Source organism: Dendronephthya gigantea, unplaced genomic scaffold (assembly GCF_004324835.1).
Source record: "Dendronephthya gigantea isolate DGI-Jeju-01 unplaced genomic scaffold, DenGig_1.0 000329F, whole genome shotgun sequence".
NCBI classification, from domain to species: Eukaryota; Metazoa; Cnidaria; class Anthozoa; order Malacalcyonacea; family Nephtheidae; genus Dendronephthya; species Dendronephthya gigantea.
The window spans coordinates 75,802-98,927 of record NW_021163339.1 but is presented as its reverse complement, the minus strand read 5'-3'; the positions used below and the strand labels follow the sequence as shown (position 1 = coordinate 98,927).

The 23,126-nt window shown below is 34.7% G+C and overlaps 2 protein-coding genes and 1 long non-coding RNA gene across 3 annotated transcripts; all 3 read left to right on the top strand.

The window, feature by feature from the left end:
- The first annotated feature begins 1,163 nt into the window (after positions 1-1,163).
- Positions 1,164-3,359, top strand: LOC114542043. The gene is made up of 3 exons (XR_003689464.1): positions 1,164-1,253; positions 2,736-2,924; positions 3,257-3,359. It is a non-coding gene; the product is annotated as an uncharacterized LOC114542043 (long non-coding RNA).
- Positions 3,360-9,429: 6,070 nt separating this feature from the next.
- Positions 9,430-16,070, top strand: LOC114542046 (putative ankyrin repeat protein RF_0381). Its single transcript, XM_028561795.1, has 2 exons — positions 9,430-9,520; positions 13,904-16,070. The coding sequence occupies exon 2, from the start codon at positions 14,364-14,366 to the stop codon at positions 16,056-16,058; it is 1,695 nt and encodes a 564-aa protein (XP_028417596.1). The 5' UTR covers positions 9,430-9,520; positions 13,904-14,363; the 3' UTR covers positions 16,059-16,070.
- Positions 16,043-22,376, top strand: LOC114542039 (serine/threonine-protein kinase/endoribonuclease IRE1-like). Its single transcript, XM_028561790.1, has 3 exons — positions 16,043-16,194; positions 17,126-17,720; positions 22,192-22,376. The coding sequence occupies exons 1-3, from the start codon at positions 16,069-16,071 to the stop codon at positions 22,374-22,376; spliced, it is 906 nt and encodes a 301-aa protein (XP_028417591.1). The 5' UTR covers positions 16,043-16,068.
- Positions 22,377-23,126: the final 750 nt, after the last annotated feature.

Sequence of the window (23,126 nt, the reverse complement as noted above, 5' to 3'; positions counted from 1 at the left end):
TCCCTTTAAGCTTTAAGGTTTTTGACGGACAATTAACCTTTTTAATTAAGTATATTCCCTCCTATATGAAACATTTTGTGTAAACGTGCCCTTCCCTTAGAAACAACGTGGCTATCTATTTCCACTTCCGACGCATAAATTTTACTCGCGTTAATAAATATCATTCCGAGTGAACAAACTAGCGTCAAAATAAAGTGACCAAACGTCATAGCCAAACTGGATAAAGTGTTGTATTTGTAGTGCGTGATAATTTGGAATGTTTATCCATTCACCATTAAAATTAGGCTACCCGTTGAATCTTCAGCACAACGACACTCGAAAAAATTATAGCAGAATCAATTGTGAAAAAAAATAAAATATTTTCGATGAGCGTTTTAAAGAAAGATAATTGGCATCTTTGAAGTCAGCTCTTGAGATTAAGACGTTAGGCGCCGTCTATACGAGATAGCGGATTCGCTTGTCACGACATATCTTTTGCCTTTAAAAGGCAATAGTTAATTTAATAGCAAATGCTCATATTAGTTTGATGGATCTAATATCTTTGCCTTTAAAGGGCTTCTGAGAGCAAAATTATTTACCGCCTTTTTGATATCTTCAATAATATATATTTTAAGAAATATTTTAATTGCAAACATGTTTCGACATATAACTATAAATTTATAAGTGTTTTCATCTTCGTGGCGTCCAATGTCGCGTCCTTTGTTAATACCATAAAGAAAATGAACAGCATGACCTGAAACAATTATATATCAAATAGCAAAGTTGAATGAATCAAACCGGATTACATCAATTAAAATAGCTGCGACATGCATGCAGAGTTCTAAGAATGCTTTTATCCATGCATTCACCTTGACAGTCAGCCAATAATTATAATAAATGATATTTTTTATCTTTGTTCTTGAATTCCAATTGGCAATGTAAAATCTCGTGTTTGACGTTAGCTTTATCAGATCGCGTTTGAGTGTTCATTTGATGTATCCAACAAAATTTCATGTAAGTACTTGTTTACTGCTGTATTTACTAATATTTTAATGCAATACATTTTACTTAAAATTCTCATCATAGAAACTTCTGGCAATATAATATCATTGATTTTGTTATTATATTTACTAATCCACCCAAATTACATATATAACGAAACAGCTTTTTCTATCTAGTTTGATTCAAGTTACCATGAAGTCAGCAGTCATATTTGTCGCCTTTTTCTTGTTTTTGATTGTGAACGCAAAGAACAATCGAAAATACATGAAGAGGTATTAAAATCTAGTCGAATTTTTGCTGTTTGCTGAGTTTTATTTTGCTTTATTGCTAATGCATGCATATACATTTCAAATTTCAGTATGTGTTCAATAAAGCTATAGAGCACTTTGCCTACTAATTTTTGTCAGGCTTTAGCTACATCTATATTAGAATGGACACATTTCTATACCCTTACTGTTCATGAAAAGAATTTATTTTGCACTACAGCGACAGCGCTTTTACGTTACATCGCTTGCAAACTTTTGCGTCGGACCATAATATTAGTTTTTGTGAAAAAATTATGTTTACGTGTATCCATATTTATAATAAATTGTTATAATGCAATATTTGTTGAGCGTATGCTTATATGCGCATGTATATAAATATATATATATATATATATATATATATATATATATATATATAAAGATAAAATAAAATAAACTTGGTTTACTTCATAAGATTTTATTCACTACAAACTTTATTTTATTTTATCTTATGAAGTAAACCAAGTTTATTTTATTTTATCTTTATACTAGGTCTATACTTTGGTATATCGAGCACTCTACTCATATATGATTCTAAATACATATTTGATATATATATATATATATATATATATATATATATATATATATATATATATATATATATATATATACCCATTTGCAAAAACGTTGGCCACAGATAGATAGATAGATAGATACTCGAAGTCTAATTAACATTGCATATCATGACAATTGCATGTGATTTCTATAATATTACACAACGTATGCAATTCTAATTAGATTTCGAGTAGCTATCTATATATCTATCTGCGGCCAACGTTTTTGCAAATGGGTGTATATATATATATATAATATATTATATATATATATATATATATATATATAATATATATATATATTAGCAGATTTATATAATTATCAGATTTCAGCAAACCAGCTAAAAGTTGAATTGTATTGCATGTCTATAGATCTCTTGGAATTTAGGAACAATGAGTAAAAAATAAGTGCAATCTTTGGAAGATCTGGAGAACAATGATTTGGCTGCCAGAGTAAATGCATGCATGACTTGTATTGATTCCTTAAAATTTGTTGATTGATTTGTTGTTTAAATTATTTCGATTAATGCCGATTCATTTATTCTTCTTTTTTTGTTCTCATTTGCGGCTGAAATTGGGCTAAATGCAATGGAGACGTAGAATTTTCGATCGGCCGAAATGAATGGTATAAAAGCTTATTTCTATCAAGATTGGAAAATGAAAAGATGTTTGATGATAGCTATGCCTTGTGATAAATTCTGTAGATGAACTATCATGAAACTGGACTCAAGCGTATGCTCTGAATTGAAAAAAATTACTCTAAATCATTTTGAAGAAAAAAAACAACTGAATTGGCAAAGACGCGGCACACACATAAGCTGCATTAACTAAATATATTCTTACACTTTGTATTGATACAGTTTTTTACAAAACAATTTTTGATGCATTTTAGCAATTTAAAACCTGAACAGAAACTGATGTTCAGAGGAAAAGGAATGTATTATTTTTTTGGCGGTGCAAATCATAATCCAAATTATTATCCATCTTATTATCCTGCAAAAGCTGGGCGCAGCGTTGGACGAAGAGGCGAGCATTTTGGTCGTCGCTGATTGACTCAATGTTTAAGCATAACACAAATAAGGTCAGTGACGTAGGATGCCAGACAATTTAGTCATGCTATATATCCTAATATTTTGCATTTGGTGTTCATTTACTTTGAAAACAATGCATTTCTAAGGAGATGAATAATGATAATAACATAAAATTTTCATAGCATGAATAAATCGTCTGGCTGGTTGCTGCTTTACATTGCCATCGGTACTATTGGCTCAAAATTATTGACAATAATGACCGCATTTGCAAATCACCTGTTTATTGCTATTTGCGAAGAATAGTTCGCTTTATACTGTTTTATCATGGCATTCAATATTTTGTAAAGAGAAAATTATAATAAAAGTTCTCTTTAATTTTCAGGTTCAAACAGCAAGATTTACATTTTAACTTATTAATTTACCTATATTTTATATAAACAATTACAACTTCATTAATTTCACGTATTTCAAGTCTGCTTTAGTAATCTGTCAATTTATTTACGTTTTATACAAACTTAACAATAAATGTCGAGTGTTATGTGCCCAAAAATAGAGTTTTATTATCTAAATATTTTGCTATGGCTCGCCTGGTTTTTTAGTTTGATACTGAATAATTTTTCAAATTTGACTGCACAGAACTTTAAGCAGTGTGCATAACTTTGTACTGTTTCTCGTTTTAATTCAATTTATATCTCAGAGGAAAGCACTTATAAAGAAAATAAATGCAGACCAGTTTTAACGCATTGATTTTCTCTGCAGTGCGTGACCAGCCATAAGTTCGCGTTGTGAATTTTTGATATTATGTATGCATTTTATATACAAACCCGAACCATCAAATAGGTGTAAAATATTTAAACTTATTGACTGATCCCGGGAGAAACATCATGTTCTGTGGACCCAAGACCATTAATGTTGTCGAGATATATCACGTAGGCAAAACTGAGGTTCAAAGGTGCAGTCTCATTTTTATGAAAGGCTGTTTTCTACTTACGCGTTTTTCATACGCACGTACACGCACGTAAATTTAAAGTCTAAATCCTTATACATGTTACCTTAAAACTAACTCAAGTAACTAACTCTGCGTATTTTAGTATGCATTAGTTGACCTAGATTTTAAATAATAAAAATTTAAAAGCATTTAAAATTTTCCGTACGTGTACGTGCGTATAAAAAACGCGTAAGTGGAACGCAGCTAGCCTTACTCTCGGTGGTTAAAAGTGTTAACCCCTATCAAACTGGTTCGATCAAGCCTGAAAAACAAGATTTTGCGGTCAACATTCGCATTCCCCTCTTCTCACGTATATAATAAAATCATATATCCTCCACATGCAGTTAAATAGCCGCGATTTCTCTAGAACGCGATCTTATAATACGCGTTAATAATGCTCTCAATTTCGGTGACGTATATTCAGCGATGTAACAAGCAATATAGAGGGTACACGATGCAATGAGCACAAACAAACTTACAATTAAAGACTTACAACATATTAAACTTATAGTTCTAGATTTTCGTTTCTTTCAACGTTTGCCGAAATCGGATCGTTTTGGGGTCATGAAGATCCGAAGATGCCTGTTTAAAAAAAAGAATTGCACATGTAGGATCCTTCATTTTTATTTTCATTTTACATTTAGCGAAAATCTACAAAGGACTGCCCTAATGCAAAATCGAGTGCAAAAATTTAAATACTTCTCTTCCAAAATATACGAAGAAGGAATTCGTGGAAAGATCTAGAATAACCCTTTCCTTTAAGCAAGTAAAAACTGTTCATATATATGCATTGGTTCTACTTAAAATAAAGTTTATTATTTTATTTCATCCAGTAAAAAAAGTATCTGACTGTTTGCATTCGCCATTTTTGAATTCCTGGATTGTCATTCTCGATTTAAAATTGTAAAACATGGTTTAGTAATATCTATTGCAATGTTGGTGAGATTCGACCATGAGTATAGATTCTAAAGAAATAATATCTAAAGCATAACTATATGGATCCTGTTTTCGTTTCCACAAATTTTCCTAAAAAACAAACGCCATCACACTTGCTAGAATGATGGCCATGCCTGTGGCCTTTCTTATTATTTCTGCCGTTGAAGTAGCAATTTGTTGGCTATTGATCGATATGGATGAGAAAATTAATTTTCAAAATAACTGTATCCGTGCAAATTCCAAGACATTAGTGAAATTAGGTATTGTTCGAAGTTCGATTTTGATAAGGGAACTATACTTCCGCATTTGCCTGTTGCAAACACGGGCTTCGACCAATAAACCCTTTCGATAATTACGTCACAACATTATCCTTATAAATTTAGAACCATCTTAAATGAGATGGATTTCAACTTTTATTCTCACGAGTGTTACATGATACCGTAATATGATTTAATTATAATTATAATAGCGTTATATACTTACTATAAGTGTATATATGATATATTCGATGAACTTTAGGAAACTTATAAATTTACATCCATGAGTGAGCAAATAGTTATATTTAGGACAGGCTTCTTACATGCATGAATAACCAACTAGCTATCCACACCTTATCCCACAAACGCGTAACAAGGTCTCGACCACAAACCACGATAGCATGTGCTACAACGCACTGTATTGCGCAGCTAGGGAAAATGACTTGTGTTTTTAGTTCTTCCCTTAGCCCAAGCTTAAGCGTATAAAGTCTGAGCACAGCTAGACAATAGAGACGCACAACAATAAGGACACACTGTCGTTTTACGTTTAATTACGTTTACTTTAATTAGTTAGTTTACCCGAGCAACCAGGCGTCTTCCGCCACTTTTCCCAATAGGTGGAAACGAAGAGCACCGATCGTCTACGAAATATTGCTCCAGCTTCAACCACTCTCAAAGCTCTACGAACTCGGAAGTTCAATCCTTGGGAACCATCGCGTTTAATAGCAACAAGCACAAATTTTCTATAGAATCCATAGGAGAAACAATTTAGGTCACTATCAATTTCTTTTGATCAGGAAATTCAGTTTTACCTTTAAGCCTGGTTTACATCACTTCTTATTAATCGGAGAGCTATCGTATTATTTTTCGAAAAATAAGCGTAATTTATAGCGAAATAGTGAACTCAAACATAGCGAAATAGTGAACTCAAACAAGGGAAAATACCTAGTTGAGTGCAAAGAAGTCATACAGGGCACTTGTTCATACTTGTCCTGAGAATCAGAGATTCTTTTCGTCTGAGTTTCTAGTGTGCAATGTGCTTTGTCAGCCGGATGATAATACAATGCATCCCTGATTATAAGAGCCAGTGTGGCCGATGTATAATGTGAAATGGTCTTCGTTTGATGACTTTTATCTTTTTAATTTGTACGTGTATGGTCGGTTTTTCACTACGCCAGAGTTTTTGATCGAACGTAGTTTTTAACCTAATTTTTAAATGGTGAGAATTCAACCGTATTTTCAATCAATGCTACATGGGTTATGATTGGGTGAAGTGATTTTAAATGAAAACTTTTTCATGTCCCAAAACAGCAGGTTTGACTAGTACCAACTTTCAAACGAGCGCTCGTAGCTGTTTCACCAAAAGAACTATACAATATAAAATAAATATAATAGCAATATAACCTAACTAAGTACACTTCCGTTTCATCCCCTATCTGGGGCTATAATTTCGTTCGGATATTTAAACATAACAAAGGTAATTCTGACGGAACAATTTCCATTCAAAAGCCATCTAAGTTCTGCGTTATGCACGTTGGATTTTCCATTGGTTATGCATGCGCACGCGCGAAATTTGGACCAGTAAAACCTGGTAATCAGCAATCTCATGATTGGTTAAGACAAAAAGTTTTTATTTCCCTCCAACATTTAAATATAAGAACGGTATTTTTGTAAATTATTGGAGATAAAATATTTCAGTATATTTAAAATCTGAGGAATACATAGACACACTTCTCACTAAAAGGAGGCAAATATAAGCGACAAAAAATTTCGACGCTACAAATAAAACATTCTCGCCGCCTTTTCCTGTGAATTCTTACCTTATGGTGAGTCTTTGGACGTTTAGTTTTTTCCCTACATGCAACCTCAATCAAATAAGACTAACTCAAAAAATTTCTAGAAGGGTGCGAATAATGAATTCGTAAAAAAACTTAAAAAAAGAGTTAAAATATTTTTAAAATTTTACCCTCTTCAAAACCGTAGCCTTTTTAGCAAACGAACCATGCGAATGGCGGCACAAGAACTTCTGATGCAAATCTGCGCTGTTCAACACACCATATAAAGAAAATAAATGGAAACGGCCTACAATCATACTTATTTTTTTTCCCATATGAAGAAAAACTAAGCAAATACGAGTAATAAATCAGTTGTTGATACATAGGACAAAAAAGAAGGTTTGAAGATAACTTGAAATATCAGTGGATAGAAGTGAAATTGCGAGATTAAGATTACGTACACGTTGGCAAGATCAAATCGCTACCAAATAGTTACTAGCCAGAGCAGAGATGTCACAAGTAGACCAGAAAGTAGAATTAAAAGAAGAAGATAGTTCTTTGGTAAGATTGGATCGCAGGACAGAACAAGCGATGCAAGGGAAAGAGGACGAAGGACAATGCAATGTGACTAAAAAAGGATAGCCATCACTGTTTTCAATTTTCTTAACCTGCATCTTAAAGGGACAACTTTTCTTCTTGAATCTCTTTGCAAGTTTTTCTTCGAGTACTTTAGCAGTATCCTTTGTCCCATGATACCTTGTATTGTGAAGACAGCAGAATGTTTCATTTAGTTCAAATCCACTTTTTGAAGTGAGACTTTTCGAAACAGCAAGTTTCAAAGTCTCATTTGTTTTCCTGTTGTACGAAGATATAAATTTCTCTAAGTTATCTTCTGGTAGAGCACAGTAAAACACAGCAATTTATTTAGGGTACCCTGAACAGCCAATGATCTTATGTTTTCTTGCTGTAGAGGCAACAAATCAAAAACACAAACCCTTAGTCCTCTGTATCAGATAGTCCAGGATAACTGTTGTTCTCAATCTCTTTGGTTGCAGCTGCAAAGATTTCATTAATATCCATCTGTAAAAAATAAAAATCTAATTAGCCAAACAAAACTTTGTTATAAGAGGCAAAATCAATTCTGCCAAACAAGACACGTGATGTAGTAGGAGCACATGTCCTTTTGGACAATGTCCTTTATTTAAAATCTTTCCCTGACCACGTTGCACAATCATTACATATTTTATTTTGATGTTTGTACTCTGGAAATTAGCTCGACCACATGGGGTCAAGCTGAAAAAGTGTTCAAGCTAATTTTTTATCTTGCCTAGTTGGTAACTCAGAGTAGCACTAGCACAATTTAATTACCTTGAGTTACATGCATCATCATTGACATTACCGTACACATCATAAATTTGTCAGCTTAAATGCAGCAGTATTGTTGAATATTTATTCCCTACCCTCTAATTACTATTAATGTTGAGAAGATATTATAATTAACATTATATGGTTATTTAAAATACATTTTTAAAATACGTTATTTTCTTCAGTAGTATTTCTTTAATATACAAAGAACATTACGAAACTACTTACGGTAACTTACCGTATGTTCCTGCATGGTATGCTTAAGAAATCATCGTATAAATCATATATAGTTATATTAAAAAATTAAAACAAAATATGCAGTAAAATTTACAACGTTTGCGTCTTTCCGAATATATCACGCCTAGAATAAAGTCTCGCGTGGAACGCGTGCTTGACCGAAAGGCAAGCTAAGCCCGTTTTCCGTGACGTAATATTGATGCTCTCGATTGTTTGGGATGCTTTCGATTGCTTACGAAAAAAAAATCCGCCGAGTCGCCATTGGGCTGCCTATGGACAAAAGTGATATTTAAGTGACGAGTAGATGAGCAGTCACACAATTGTACTGAAAAAGGCCCAGTTTAATGCACCGAAAGCTTTGCAGTATTAAATACTTACGTGATGTACCTACACGCTAATTTACTTATTGATGTCACCATGCAAACTCATAAGAATATTATCAGCAGACTGCTCGTAAATTTTTCGTCCTCATATTATGTACACATGCATGCCTGTCCTACTCTCCTATATTCTGAGTTAGCTTCTTTGGAATATTTCTGTTTTCCAAATTGATTATTCAGATATTTCAACTTGAGCAATCTACTTCAACTATCTCAACGTTCAAGTCAGTGAATTTTCCGCTCTTGTAAAAACTGAATGTTAAAACTAACCGCTCCTGAATTTTAACATTCGTCGTCTGAGATAAATCTTTTTTGATCAATGTAATTTGGTGAAAAAAACAAAAAATTGTTTGTTTAACCAATAAAGGCTGGTCCAATAAATTAATCTGAGGCATCGCTTGGATAAGTTGAGTTACGATAAGAGTTACTAACTTCTGAAATCTCTCAAGTCTCTAACAAGTTTTTATCAGAACCATAGACCTGCTAGGCGTCAGCACGAAAAAATCCGCTATGTTTCTTGTTTTAGTTTTTCTGAGTCAACAGCACTCCCTCCAGCAATCACTATATAGTTCAGTGGCAACATGAATAATTAAAAATTTAATCGCACCCTAAGATTACTAAAATTTTATTATCAAAAATATTCGTTTAGCTACGACGCTGTATCGTGAATCCTTATGATGTTTTATGGTATAAACAATTGAATTGAAGGTACGATATTAATAAATAACGTCGAATAATCAGAGTAATTTGCTTCAGCGCGACAGAACTCAGATGCGACTGTATTATCATGTGCTCATTGTTTAGTATGAGGCATTGTGTATCGCTACATCGCGTTATTATATTGTATGTTTGAATGCCAAACAGGCCTGACTGTCACAATAAATGGGTTCTTCGTTGGGTAGATTTCATTGCCAGAGAGGAAGCTTGTTAATTCAGACGTTATTGTCGTTATATTCTGCCGGTTGTTCGTTTAACAGTTCGTATAATATTAATAATGTTACTATGCATTTGTTTATTATGGTCAAAGACAAAGTGTGCAATATTTCAATGTGCAACTTTCGAACATAATTTATTTGTCTGAAAGTATTGTGCGTTCTCGTTTTATTCCCAAATTGTTCAGTGGAAATTACTCGATCACTTGATATCGATTCTGCCACAAGCTCTGTATAGTTTATATAATCAACAGGAACTCATGTTAAATTATAACGGCTTTTGACTTTAAGTCGATCAGTTCAGAAAAACATGGAAGTTCGAAATTTCGCACTTTAAATTTCTTTATTTTCCACGAAAGTCACTCAGTGTGTAAAATAAACAGTAATATTTATATTCTTTTATTAACATAACTTTTAGATGGGTGATTTTAAGTTTAATCTTCGATTCAACCGAGTCCAAAGCTCCAATATTTTATCAAAAAAGAGCATTTGCATAAGTATAGATACGGTAAATAGCATTTCAATGCCAGTGTAACTAATTTTAGCTATGGGATTTTAAAATACGTTTTATTCAATGTTATTTGAATGGCCACACAAATTGAGTTAAAATACAAATTACAAATGCTGATAAGTTCGATTGTAAATGGCTCAACTAACCGCAGATCGAGGTCAAAGTTCGATCGCAGTTATCACTAAAATATTATTGTTTGTTTCATGTGACAATTCACTTTATATGTGTTTCGTCGCTACCTCTGCGTTAAAATTGATAAAAAAATGAACCCTGCCAGCTTGATGGTTTAACTTCTTAATCCTGGGCGAAGTGCGAAATAGCGTGACGGATGTGACACAGTTTGTTTTACAAGTAGAATATTTTCTTCGCAGACAAAGGCGATATTGTCACGATAAAAGCCGACACTCACCCGACGCGATCCGCCAACGCGTGACGAGAATTTTATGATTTTAATTTCACGAAGTGGCGAGCAGGGCCGAAACTCGCCGAAACTAGAACGGTAATTGGGGGGTACTTTTCGTATATTCAGTTCTGCCCGACAGATTTCTTTTGTACCTGCATGCAATGGCTTGCAAATAAAATTCGTCCGGCAGAACTAAATATAAGAATAAACACCCTCAATGATCGTTCTAGCTCGGCCCTGCTCGCCATTTCGTGAAAATCGAAAATTTCCAACCAAAGCAAACAATTACCTGAACTAGCTGGACCTAAGCTTAATATATTATGGCTACGCAAGGGTTAATTATGCTCAGGATATGCATGCATATTACCATAATTATAAAAATAGGAGATATCACCTTCCATGCGTGGACGAGTATTTGATTTTTGCCACAAGAAAATATGAGTAAATATAATTTTTGGCTTTTCGCAAATATCAAAAACTTTTCCTTCCAAGCTAGACAGTTTCGGTAAATAATTAATGCAGTAATCTTAGTGTCAATCATTTTGGCCATCTGTCATAAACATGTAAACCTCCTTTGCAGGCCGTCTTCGGGCAAATATGGCGGGCGGTGATATTTTGCGGGTAAAAGTTTGCGTATCTTTATAGCCCGAGCGAAGCTAAATATAGGTGCATTAGGCAACTGCAAGCTCTTATGTCAGTCAACTGTGTTTTATATTTCTCGCGGTCGAGCATTTTAGCAATACGTCGAGAAGGCTTAATTCGATTAAAATAGTACTATATGTAGTTAAGTCGTGAAGTGAGGTTCACAGAGGACATGTTTGAAAATTTTATATTTGTTGATAAAAATTAATTTAAGTTATGAACGTTCTTAAGTATTGATCGATTGAGCAAAAGACCAACTCGACTGTACGACAACATCTTAAAAAAAACAAAATATAACAGCTGGCGCGAGCTTCTAACGCCAACCCACATTTCTTGCTTACAACGCTGATTGGTTGGATAAGGATCAGCCCACTCTGGTTGATGGTGTGTCCCTCAACCTTCACTTTAAAAAGGAGTGCACAACACCAGAATCTTCAGAGTGGACCAGAATCGAAGTGGACCAACGGAGTAAAAGTCATATGAAACGTCGAGGAAGCTCAATAAGACAAAACGGACAGAGAAAACACGAGAGTCACTTTAAATTAGATTAGTTTAATTTTCCTCCCACACATTTAATCCCACAGGGCAATATAGGTCATTAACTTTTCGATTTTCAAAAATTTCCACGAGGCCACACGATATATTGTTCAATAAAATCAAGAAAGTACCTATCAATCCATACACTATAAATTGGATGATTGACTTTTTAAGCAACCGTAAACAGAGAGTGAAAGTTGATGGTGTCACAACTGAATTTTGGGATATTAATCGTGTCGCACTCCAGAGAACTGTACTTGGTCCCGTAATGTTTACCGTAACGGTTAAATGATATTAAGCTGGTGAATCTCTACAATTATTTATCTAAATTTGGTGACGATATCACAATAATCGCCCCAGTTTATGACCACGAAGATTCAGCTGGGGATGAAGTGGATAATATGGAACTATGGTCACAGAAAATGGAATGTCTCTAAACATGAATAAAACCTATGAAATGATAGTTCGTGCAAAGCTAGGTGTCTTTCCCTCCTCCGGAGTAGATTCCATCAATAGTACGGAAAGAATAGCTAAAATTATTGGGTGTCACGATAGAAGAAATACCTGGAAAATGGGATAAACATTTTGAAGAGAAAATGAAAAAGGCTTGTAAAAGAATGAGAGTGTGCAAACGTTATGGGTCTTCTTCGCATCAGATGGAACTTCTCTTCAATAGTCTTATTCTCTCCCTCTTCACTTTTGGAGTTGAAGTCTCGGGTGGGGCATCGTACTATAAATATATCAGCCAGATCCATAAGTTTATTAATCGTGCCTACAGAAATGTTACCAACAAATCAGATTTTAAAGTAGTAATAACAAACAGAGACAAAAAGTTGTGGTCAAGAATTGTGGAAGACGAAAACAATGCTCTACATAAACTATCACCTAGCAAGTTAAAGCGCCTTTTGCGACAGAGAGGCCATGAATTTGAACTCACAATAGCTAAAACAGAGATATTCAAAAAAGCTTTTATAAATAGATGCTTATTTAATTTTATATAAATTATTATAGAACTAGAACTTAGGTTATTCTAGAACTTAGGTTATTACATCATAGTTTCTATTTATTCTTACTTCAGAGATTTTAAATTCTATACTTTTAATTGATGTAAATACTCATAATGATGTATACCCAGGTAAAAATCTATGTAAACTCAAACGTTTGTTTTGAGTATTCTAATAAAGACTTTTGAATTGAATTGAATTGAATTGAATTGAATTGAATTGGATTGAATAACGCATGGTCGATGGCTTCAAGAAAATTTAGTACATTTTGTATATCGTTATTTATTTCCTTCGTCTTGAAATTAGCATGCAAATAAAGCATGCGCTGTGAAACAGGATTTCCAAAAATCTCGGGGCAAATAACGGATTATGCCAGATCCTTCGCCGTTCCTTCCTCCGAGGATCGCGGGCTTTAGGTACGAGATTGTCACACTTCACTCAAAACCTGAGCTTCGCTTGTGTGTGAGTGGTGTCTTTGAACAGTTGGAATGTGAGTGTAGCATTATACTACTGTATGTGAGTGTGGGAGGACATTCATTGATTGGTGAGTTGCGCAGTTGTGAGTTAGCGAGGTCACTCATTGAGTATGAGCGTCCGCTCATTCAGTGTTAGTGTGAGCGAGGTCTTTCATTTTTCAGTTTTCAGAAGCACATAAATTTATTCCATGCAGGCTGATGCAGCCAAATATGGAGTCTATGGGCGCCAATATACAAAAATCGCGCCGCGTTCCCAAATCGCGTACGGTCTGTGTGGACCTTTAAGGCCCGTTTACACCGGCGATTTTTGCTGCGATTTCATGTGCGATTTTCTTCTTTTGATGAATGTGAACGAGTGAATTAGTTACGGACGCTCAAATAAGAGCTCTTATTCATCAGAGCATTCGTAATTAGTCACTCGTTCACATTTCCCAAAAGATGAAACATAAAATCGTACCTAAAATTGCAAGTGGAAACGGGCCTTTGGAAAACAGGCGTTATAGTTTTTTAAAACTATTTTTTAAAAAGAATTTGTAGTTCAGGAAGAAATTTTGGGGCAAGAGTAAACTTTTTAAATCCCTCATAGGTACAGGTACTTCAACGGGCAAGTAAAGTATGAGTGTGCGCGGAGAAGAAAGCAAGCTGCAATTTTGGGATGAGCTGAGACAGCAATTCGAACAAGCAGATACTCGAGGATTGCTCAAAATGGTAAAATATCTAGTTCAAGAGGAAGCTCATTTAAATGAGTTCGATACGGAAGGAGGTGCAGTGTTGCACTATGCCGTTACCTCATGTAGTCTAGAAGTGGTAAAATATCTTGTTGAAAAGGGTGCTGATGTAAATGGCAAGAAAACTAACGGGTGGACTGTGCTGCACTCTGTTGTTACCGAAAGTACGCAGGAAATATTGAAACATCTTGTTGAAAAGGGTGCTGATGTAAATGGCAAGAAAAAAAACGGTGGACTGTGCTGCACTCTGCTGTTACTGAAGGTAGGCTAGAAATAGTGCAATATCTTGTGGAAAATGGCGCCGACGTAAATGGCAAGATGAATAACGGAAGGACTGTGCTGCACTGTGCTATTGTTAAAGGTATGTTGGAAATAGTAAAATATCTTGTTGAAAACAGCGCTGATGTAAATGGCAAGGATACTGATGGGTGGACTGTGCTGCACTTTGCTGTTATTGAAAGCAGTCTGCAAATGGTAAAATATCTTGTTGATATGGGCTCTGATTTTAACGGCAAGGATTCTGACGGCTGGTGTGTGCTGCACTATGCTGTTACTGAAGGTAGGCTAGATATAGTAAAATATCTTGTTGGAAAGGGTGTTGATGTCAATGACAACAAGACTAATGGATGGACTGTTCTGCATTTTGCCGTTACTAAAGGTACACTTGCAATACTAAAATACCTTGTGGAAAAGGGCGGTGATATAAATGCTAAGGATTCGGATGGGCGGACTGTGCTCCATTCTGCTGTTACTAAAGGTGGGCTAGGAAAAGTAAAATATCTTGTTGAAAATGGTGCTGATGTAAATGGCAAGGACACTGACGGGTTGACTGTGCTGCACTCTGCTGTTATTAAAGGTGCACCTAAAATAGTAAAATATCTCGTTGAAAATGGCGCTAATGTAAATGGAAGGAAGACTACAGGGTGGACTGTGCTGCACTCTGCTGTTGCTGAAGGTTCTATGGAAATACTGAAATACCTTGTTGAAAAGGGCGCGGATGTAAATGGCAAAAAGACTAGTGGTTGGACTGTGTTGCACTCTGCCGTTGGTAAAGATACACTGGAAATAATAAAATATCTTGTGGAAAAGGGTGCTGATGTAAACGGCAAGGATACTGACGGGTTGACCGTGCTGCACTATGCTGTTACCAAAGGTACACTGGAAATAGTGCAATATCTTGTGGAAAGTGGTGCTGAGGTGAATGGCAAGGATACTGACGAGTTGACTGTGCTGCACTCTGCCGTTACTGAAGATGTGCTGGAAATAGTAAAATATCTTGTCATAAATTGCGCTGATGTAAATGGCATGGATTCCGACGGGATGACTGTGCTGCACTCTGCTGTTACTGAGGGTACACTGGAAATGGTGGAATATCTTGTGAAAAATGGTGCCGATGTAAATGGCAAAATGACTAACGGAAGAACTGTGCTGCACTGTGCTATTGGTAAAGGTATGTTGGAAATAGTAAAATATCTTGTTGAAAATTGCGCTGATGTAAATGGCAAGGATTCCGATGGGAGGACAGTGTTGCACTCTGCTATTACTGAGGGTACACTGGAAATAGTAAAATATCTTGTAGAAAAGGAAGCTGATGTCAATGGCAAGGGTACTGACGGTTGGACTGTGCTGCACTCTGCTGTTTCTGAAGGTGCGCTAGAAATAGTAAAATGTCTTGTTGAAAAGGGCGCCGATGTTAATAGCAAGAATGCTAACGGATGGACTGTGCTGCATGCTGCTGTTACTGAAGGTACGCTCGAAATAGTGAAATATCTTGTTGAAAAGAGCGCTGATGTAAATGGTGAAGATAGTAAGGGAACAACAGTTTTACACGCTGCTGTCAATACTGGTGGATTAAAAATGATCAAGTATTTTGTCGAACAGGTTGCTGATATAGCTCTTACAAATAAAGTCGGCAGTCATACTCTTGGCGCTATTATTCTAAAGATAGCAATCGTGAAAAATTCGGTCGATTTGGTAAGTCATTTTTTGGAAAGGTGGGACATTTCTTATTGATGGAAGAAATATGAATCTTCTTGAATTGTGTATTCACCTTGGTCATGATGAAATTGCGACTGTTCTCAAAAAGTCCGTAAAACATCGTGAGAAAATTCATGCACTGAGAAGAACGACTTGCAACCAGTTAGAGAAGGTAGTACTTGAAAGATTTTTTATATAAATTTATATAAGGTTCCTTCAATGAATTTGGGCAATTACCAAGACTGTGAACCGACTGGGTCATGATCTTTTGTTCTCATTTGTTTTTGAAATTTCATTTAAGATCTCGTTGTGAAAGTTTGGTGGCGGATTGTGAATATATACAGGGAAGAGAGGGCAGAGGGCTACCCATTCCAGTTTTAAATCTCAAATTCCAAGCCCGTTGTTGATCTTGAATTTCAAATTAAGCCCTCGCCTCGATTGCGAATTTCAAAATTAAAACCGATAAACGTATATGAAAACCTTCTATACCTAAAAACCAAGTAAAGAGATAAAAATTAGCTTCGAAATAAAAACAAGTAAAGAGATAAGTGTCGGAAAGATACTGTCAAAAATTACTTCTAAATAAGAACCAAGAAAAGAAATCACTGTCCGAAAGATACCGTAAAAAATAACTTCTAAGTAAAAACCAAGTAAAGAGATAACCTTTGAAAAGAAACTGTCAAAAATAATTTGTAATAACCTGATGAAAACAAAATAAAATCGGCTTTCTTACAAGTATTCAGCACCTGAGGAGCTTTCAATAAAGCGAAAACGTTTGTGCAAAATGATTAGATTTAGTTTTTTGAATTTTGGTGTTTCAAGCCATTTGAGGCAAAGTGCCTTTCAAAGAGTTAACTAATTCTGTTTCTTATACAGCCTGATGAGCGACCTTAAAAACAGACTTTATTTCAGACAATTACTCATTCAACTACCTTACAGTATTTTTGTTTGTAATAACCCATATTAGAAATATGTAATAATACTTTAGTATGCACATTACTGTATTATATTTGTTAATTTTTCCCCAATGTTGCCCAATATCACCTAAAGTCGCGTTCTTTCTTCACGCCATGTATAAAAAATCTACGATTTTTTTTTCATAGACTGAAATTCCTATGCAGGGTTTTGTCGCCCATGGGCAATTCAGAATTGGCGATGGTGGTTATTCATGTGTCTATGTTGGTCTCATGATGGATGGAAGTGAAGTTGCTGTTAAGAGAATGGTGGTGCAAAAATGCGACAAAATAGCTGAAAATGAAAAAGAAATAATGAGTCTGATAAAAACAGGCAACTCTCCATTTATCGTGAGCTATCGACATTTTCATAACGACGGGAATTTTGCGTATCTAATTGTTGATCTTTGTGAGGAAACCTTGACGGATCTTGTTGATTCTGAGACCATTGAGCAGCTAAAAGAGCATGGTCCACGAATGTTGCAAGAAATTCTTTCCGGACTTGAATTTCTTCATGGTAAAGGAATATTGCACAGAGATCTAAAACCATCAAACATCCTGGTTTGTATCGAAGGTCACATGAAATTGGCAGACTTTGGATTAAGTCGAATTCTAAAGGAAAACGAAACGGCAGTTGAAACAGATGCTAAAGGTACCGAAGGATGGATGTCGCCTGAAGTAATAAAAGCGGGAGAGGAAAAAGAAAAAGGTCTCTTCAAAAAGAAATCGGATGTGCATGTGGCGGGTACACTGTTATTTTCAACGAGTTATTTTAACCCCCAAAATAGGGGTTACAAAAAAAAGTCTAAAATAAGCCCTTTTTGGGGGTTAAAGTGATCCCCCTATGGGTATTAAAATTTAACCCCGATTTTGGGATTAAAGTGACACCTATTTGGGTGTTAAAATGAACCTGTTGGGTATTAAAAATTTAATCCCGTTTAGAGTGTTAAATTTACTTAATACCAATAAGGGATTAAAAGACACAGGTTTTAAAATAATTAATTGTGAACTTTTAAAAGCTCACCTAAAGGTAAATTACTTCGATGGAAAGACATTTTTTGCTTGATTTTCTTTTCAATTGTGATCTATCAAGTGAATCTGCTTCGGTTTAATTTCACAATTGAAAAGAGAATTGAGCGAAATATTCCGTCCCATCGAAGATTTCCACCTCCACCTATATAGTGGAAAACCTTAATAATACCGAATCAACAAACAAGCAGCACAAATATCGTTATTATATATTATTATAATATTGAACACATGAGATCAATTACGTTTCCGTTTGAGTACAGCTAGTTAACTACGCATTAAAGGAATTGCTTCTATAGTATAGTTCTTTAATACTTTTTATTTACATTTTAATACACATGCACATTTGCAAAAAAGTTAAAGAAAACGTTTTTAGGTGGAGTAGCATGCATGCATGAAACACAATGGTATAGTCATTAAGGCACTTGCTGTTCAGTTCTACTAAGCTAAGACTCACTCAACCAAGATGATGATCTGGTTGTAAGCAATTCTGATCCACGTTTCTTCTTTTACAATTTGCCTCGTAGTAAAATTTGCGGAGGTTTTCTGTTGTGCCAATTGCACGAGACGAGTCTTCATTCTACGAACAAATAGAAAAATTGCATGTATATGAGTGTAAATTTGAGTAGTGTACTGTGTATGCATACACTAGAGCACCTTGTTCAACAGACCTGCAAAATCGACATGTTCTACGTGATCCAAAATGCCAACATACTCAAACAAATAAGCAGAAACATGTGAGTATAAGGAAGAAATAATTTCAAGTAATTTAGGCTTAGCAAATATAAAAAAATTCGAAAAAAATATTCCACATACCTAGATTTGCTGCCTCCAGTGTTATCAGTATAAGTTGCTTCGTCCATTGAAAATTGAACAGCTTTTTTTAGAGTTGTTTTCAACATCGTTTTGCTAGGTTAGGGCTTTCTGGAATTGAAATGCATCCCAAATCTTCAGAAATTTTAATAATCCTTCAACCCACTTTGTCTTTGAGTTACCCATTGGCACTGCTTCTTCTACCCTCTATCGGGCTTGTGGACCTCTGTCCTTCTACTGCTTCTAAAGATACGAATGCGAATTGTTATAGACTATTAAAATATCCCAGGAACTTTTAAGGTAAATATCGGAGGCTGGCGATATCATGTATTCATGCTGATCAGAAACACAAAAACACTTCCCTGTCATTTTTGCAACTGAAAAACTATTTTCCCAACAGCCCCACAGGAAAAAATAAATCGACCAGCATCAAAAATTATAGAAACAACTATTTGAAAAACATTTTAGAATCAAACTATCAGAATCTTGCAATAAATTTGTCTTTTTTTGCAGGCCAAGTTAACATAATAAAAAGGCGGGAAAACTAAATGCAAGAATAAGTTTAAATATTTACCTTGAAATAGCTCGCAGTAGTCGCCAAATCCAGCTTTACGCATCCACAGTTGGTAGTCCTCTATTGAGTTTACCATTTTCGAATGAATAGTACCGAGAATGAGCACTTTTCACGGAGCGAGCGAGGGCTTCGTGTGTACTTTGCAAATATTTCGACAAGAAAGACCTGGCCACTGAGCTATATAAAGACCTGAAGTCTTAGCATAGTATCCCTGGCAATTCAACTCACATCATGAGGTTTTCTTTTTCTTGATTAGTTGAGTCAGTTTGTCTTGATTTTTATATAATCAACTGCCAAAATTTGAAAGGAAAGTTAATGTTAAGACACTATCATTAATGTTTTGTACTTTATTAATTTATGAGCATACTCTGTTGTACCTAACAAAACACTTACTTTTTCAGTTTAATCAGAAATCATTTTTAAAATATTTGACCTTTTGAATTAACATTCTTGATGGCTCATGAAAGTTAAATTTTCATATATGAGAAACAATTAATTTATTTGTCTTTTCCAATGTCCCACTTGTAGACCTCAATAACATTTATGCAAAATAACCAGCAACATCAAATCATAGATTAATTAGCCTTGCAATACATATTATGTATAATTATGGCTCTAAATTATCTGCACTGTTCCATGCTTGATTCACATGATCTACACTGTTCAATGCATGGTTCTTTGACAAATAATATGAACAAAAAATTGTATTTATAGCCTGAGGAGAATATAGCTTGTTAACTATATATATACAACATGTTTAAGGGTCAGTTTTGAGAGATGGATTACTTAAAAATTTGTAGCATAAAAGATATCATCAAGGTTTTAAATGCCACTTAACTCTCATATATGTTAAAACTTATCCAAAAATGGAGCAATCAATTTTTTATAGCACTTAAGGTGGCTCCCTACAATTTTTTGAAATATTGAAAACTTGTGGTTTTGATTTAAACTTTTAGCACGAGATTTCTTAGTAAGGAAAAGAAATTTCCCAGATATATTAACCAACACTCTAACAGTCAGAAATTGCCCATAAGCATGACGTCATTACCGTTGTTATGGTAACAATGGCGATTCAATATGGCCGACATTTTACCTATTCATGCATTTTACTCGAAAACAAGTTCGGTTACCCCAATTTTTTATTTTATAAAAAGTTTTTTTACAAAAAAATGGAAAATATGAACCTGTTAAAAAAAATTCTATAGAGCCAAAATTATTAAAAATGAAAAAACGTGATTTTTCGTTATAGAAATTTTTTGGCTCTATAGAATATTTTTAAACTTGCTCACATTTCCCATTTTTTTGTAAGAAAACTTTTTATAAAATAAAAAATTGGGGTAACCGAACTTGTTTTCGAGTAAAATGCGTTAATAGGTAAAATGTCGGCCATATTGAATCGCCATTGTTACCATAACAACGGTAAAGACGTCATGCTTATGGGCAATTTCTGACTGTTAGAATGTTGGTTAATATATATGGGAAATTTCTTATACTTACCAAGAAATCTCGTGCTAAAATTTTAAATCAAAACCACAAGATTTCAATATTCTTAAAACTGTAGGGAGCCACCTTAAATAGCTAATGCATTTGAGCATTACACTCAAATATCAACCAACTTTCAGACAATTAATGTGCAAGAAGTCCAAGCATGCTTGTTCATTCAATAATAAATCAAATACCAAAGATTTTCCTGTTTTTTTGTTAATTATTTTGTAATGAATCTTCCTTTTTTTTAATATCCAGGATCACCCTAAAACAACCATGTAATGTGGGACCTTGTAATATTATAAAACCCATTCCTGGTACTTTTTAAACATAGTTTTTACTGAATAATTCATGAATAAATCATGTTCTAAAGTACCAAATAAAATGTAAACTTGGGCAATTCACATTTCCATGATAATATATCAAGTGAGCTATTTTATATAGTCTGTTGAAAATGTGATTTCGAATTTTTTTGTGATTTAGATGTTAGAGTAATGTGAGATAATGTTTAAGCAACGTATATGCTCCTTTATCGTTATAAACATTGACGTTTTGGTCATTAGAATTCGATATATAATGATCGGTAGTCAATGCTTTATTCCAGCCGATCGACCATGTATTTCGCTATCTAACGGTTGATTCTTTGACATTTATCGTTATAAACTTACCACAACTATCCGAGGCATTCTTTTCATCACGTATTCTGATGTAGTAAATGATTTCAATGCAAAATTTTGTTCAATTTCAATAAAAATTAACATTAACGCGATGTGCATCACCAATCTTCACTCCTTGTTTTCAAATCTCCATTATGAATATATAATGTTAGAACTCGTTACTCCACCGAGGAGTTAATAGCTGGGTTTCAGTCACGTGACAAATTTAGCACTTGGTGGTCAACTCCTGATGGAGAAATATTTATAAAATCAAGTAAAATATTCATTGTAGGTTTTAACCTAATGTTGAGTAGATGTTATGTCCAATTTAACGAAATTTGCTCACTTCCACAAGGCATAATTCGGCAATATTTGTGAAGTTGACCACCAAGTGTTTCTCTATGTATTAATCTTGAGTGAAACCCACCTATATAACTCCAAAAGTGGTGTCAAAATAGCACCAAAATTTAACACCCCAAAAATGAAAGTTTTAACCCCTCAAATAGTGCTAATTTAATCCCAACGAGGTGTTTTTTAACCCCAATATTGGGGTTAAAGTAGTTCAAAATTTTTAATACCCTTAAAAACCCTTTCATAGGGTATTAAAATAACACCTTGAAAATAACAGTGTATGATTGCTTTCTTCATTCTAACTAAAGGTGAACACCCTTTCGGCTTGAAGATAGATCGAATGAAAAATATTTTGAAAGGAAACTCTGTCAATTTGAAGAGGCTTGGTGATCGTAAAGCACGGAAGTTTGTATCATGGCTGATTAGTCACAAGATTGATGATAGACCTTACGCTCACGAAGCGCTGAGGGATAGTTTTGTTAGTAGAGACTGATATAATTCGGATACAGATTAACAAAAGCAGTGTTGAATTATTGCATAAATATTTCTTATTTCGAGTAATACCTGTTGAGCAACGTATATGCAAGGCACATGCAATATTTCATATGTCAGCGCGGTTGCTGAAATAAGTGCTCTGCACGCGTATTTCTTAAAAAAGAACCTTTTACATCTAATTTGGAGATATATCATTCTGGAATCTATTATATAAAGAGTTCGTTCTTAATATTGTTAGAAGATTTAGGAGAAACTAATGGAATAAATCGTGTCTTTTTGTCAAATCATTTTTGGTGAGCGGGGATTTATTTAAAAAAGTCAAAATTACGAACGCGTGGACCAAACGGTTACTTGACACGCAAGCACAGAATAGACATTATACCAGAAGCCTCTTTCTTCGCATTTTGCTAATGTTTTCGGTTCCAAAATTTTTCAGAAGCGCACTTGTCATTCTACGAAATTCTACGCCATCCTGGTGTGTATAGGAACTTTGTACCCCGAAGAAAAGTTCCTGCACACACCAGGATTGTGTGAGCAAGATAAAAATGGATGCTCACCGCCATATTGCTTGCGTATTTGGCTTGCATTAGGTGGCGTCACACTCTCAAAAAAATTCGGACGCCAAATGCAAGGAGTGAGACTTAGCGAGATTTAGCACGAGGACGTAAACGTCAAAGACCAGTTGAAATGCCAAATAAATGGGCGATGCGTCTATATATGGACATTCCACAGCATTTATTCGTTATTT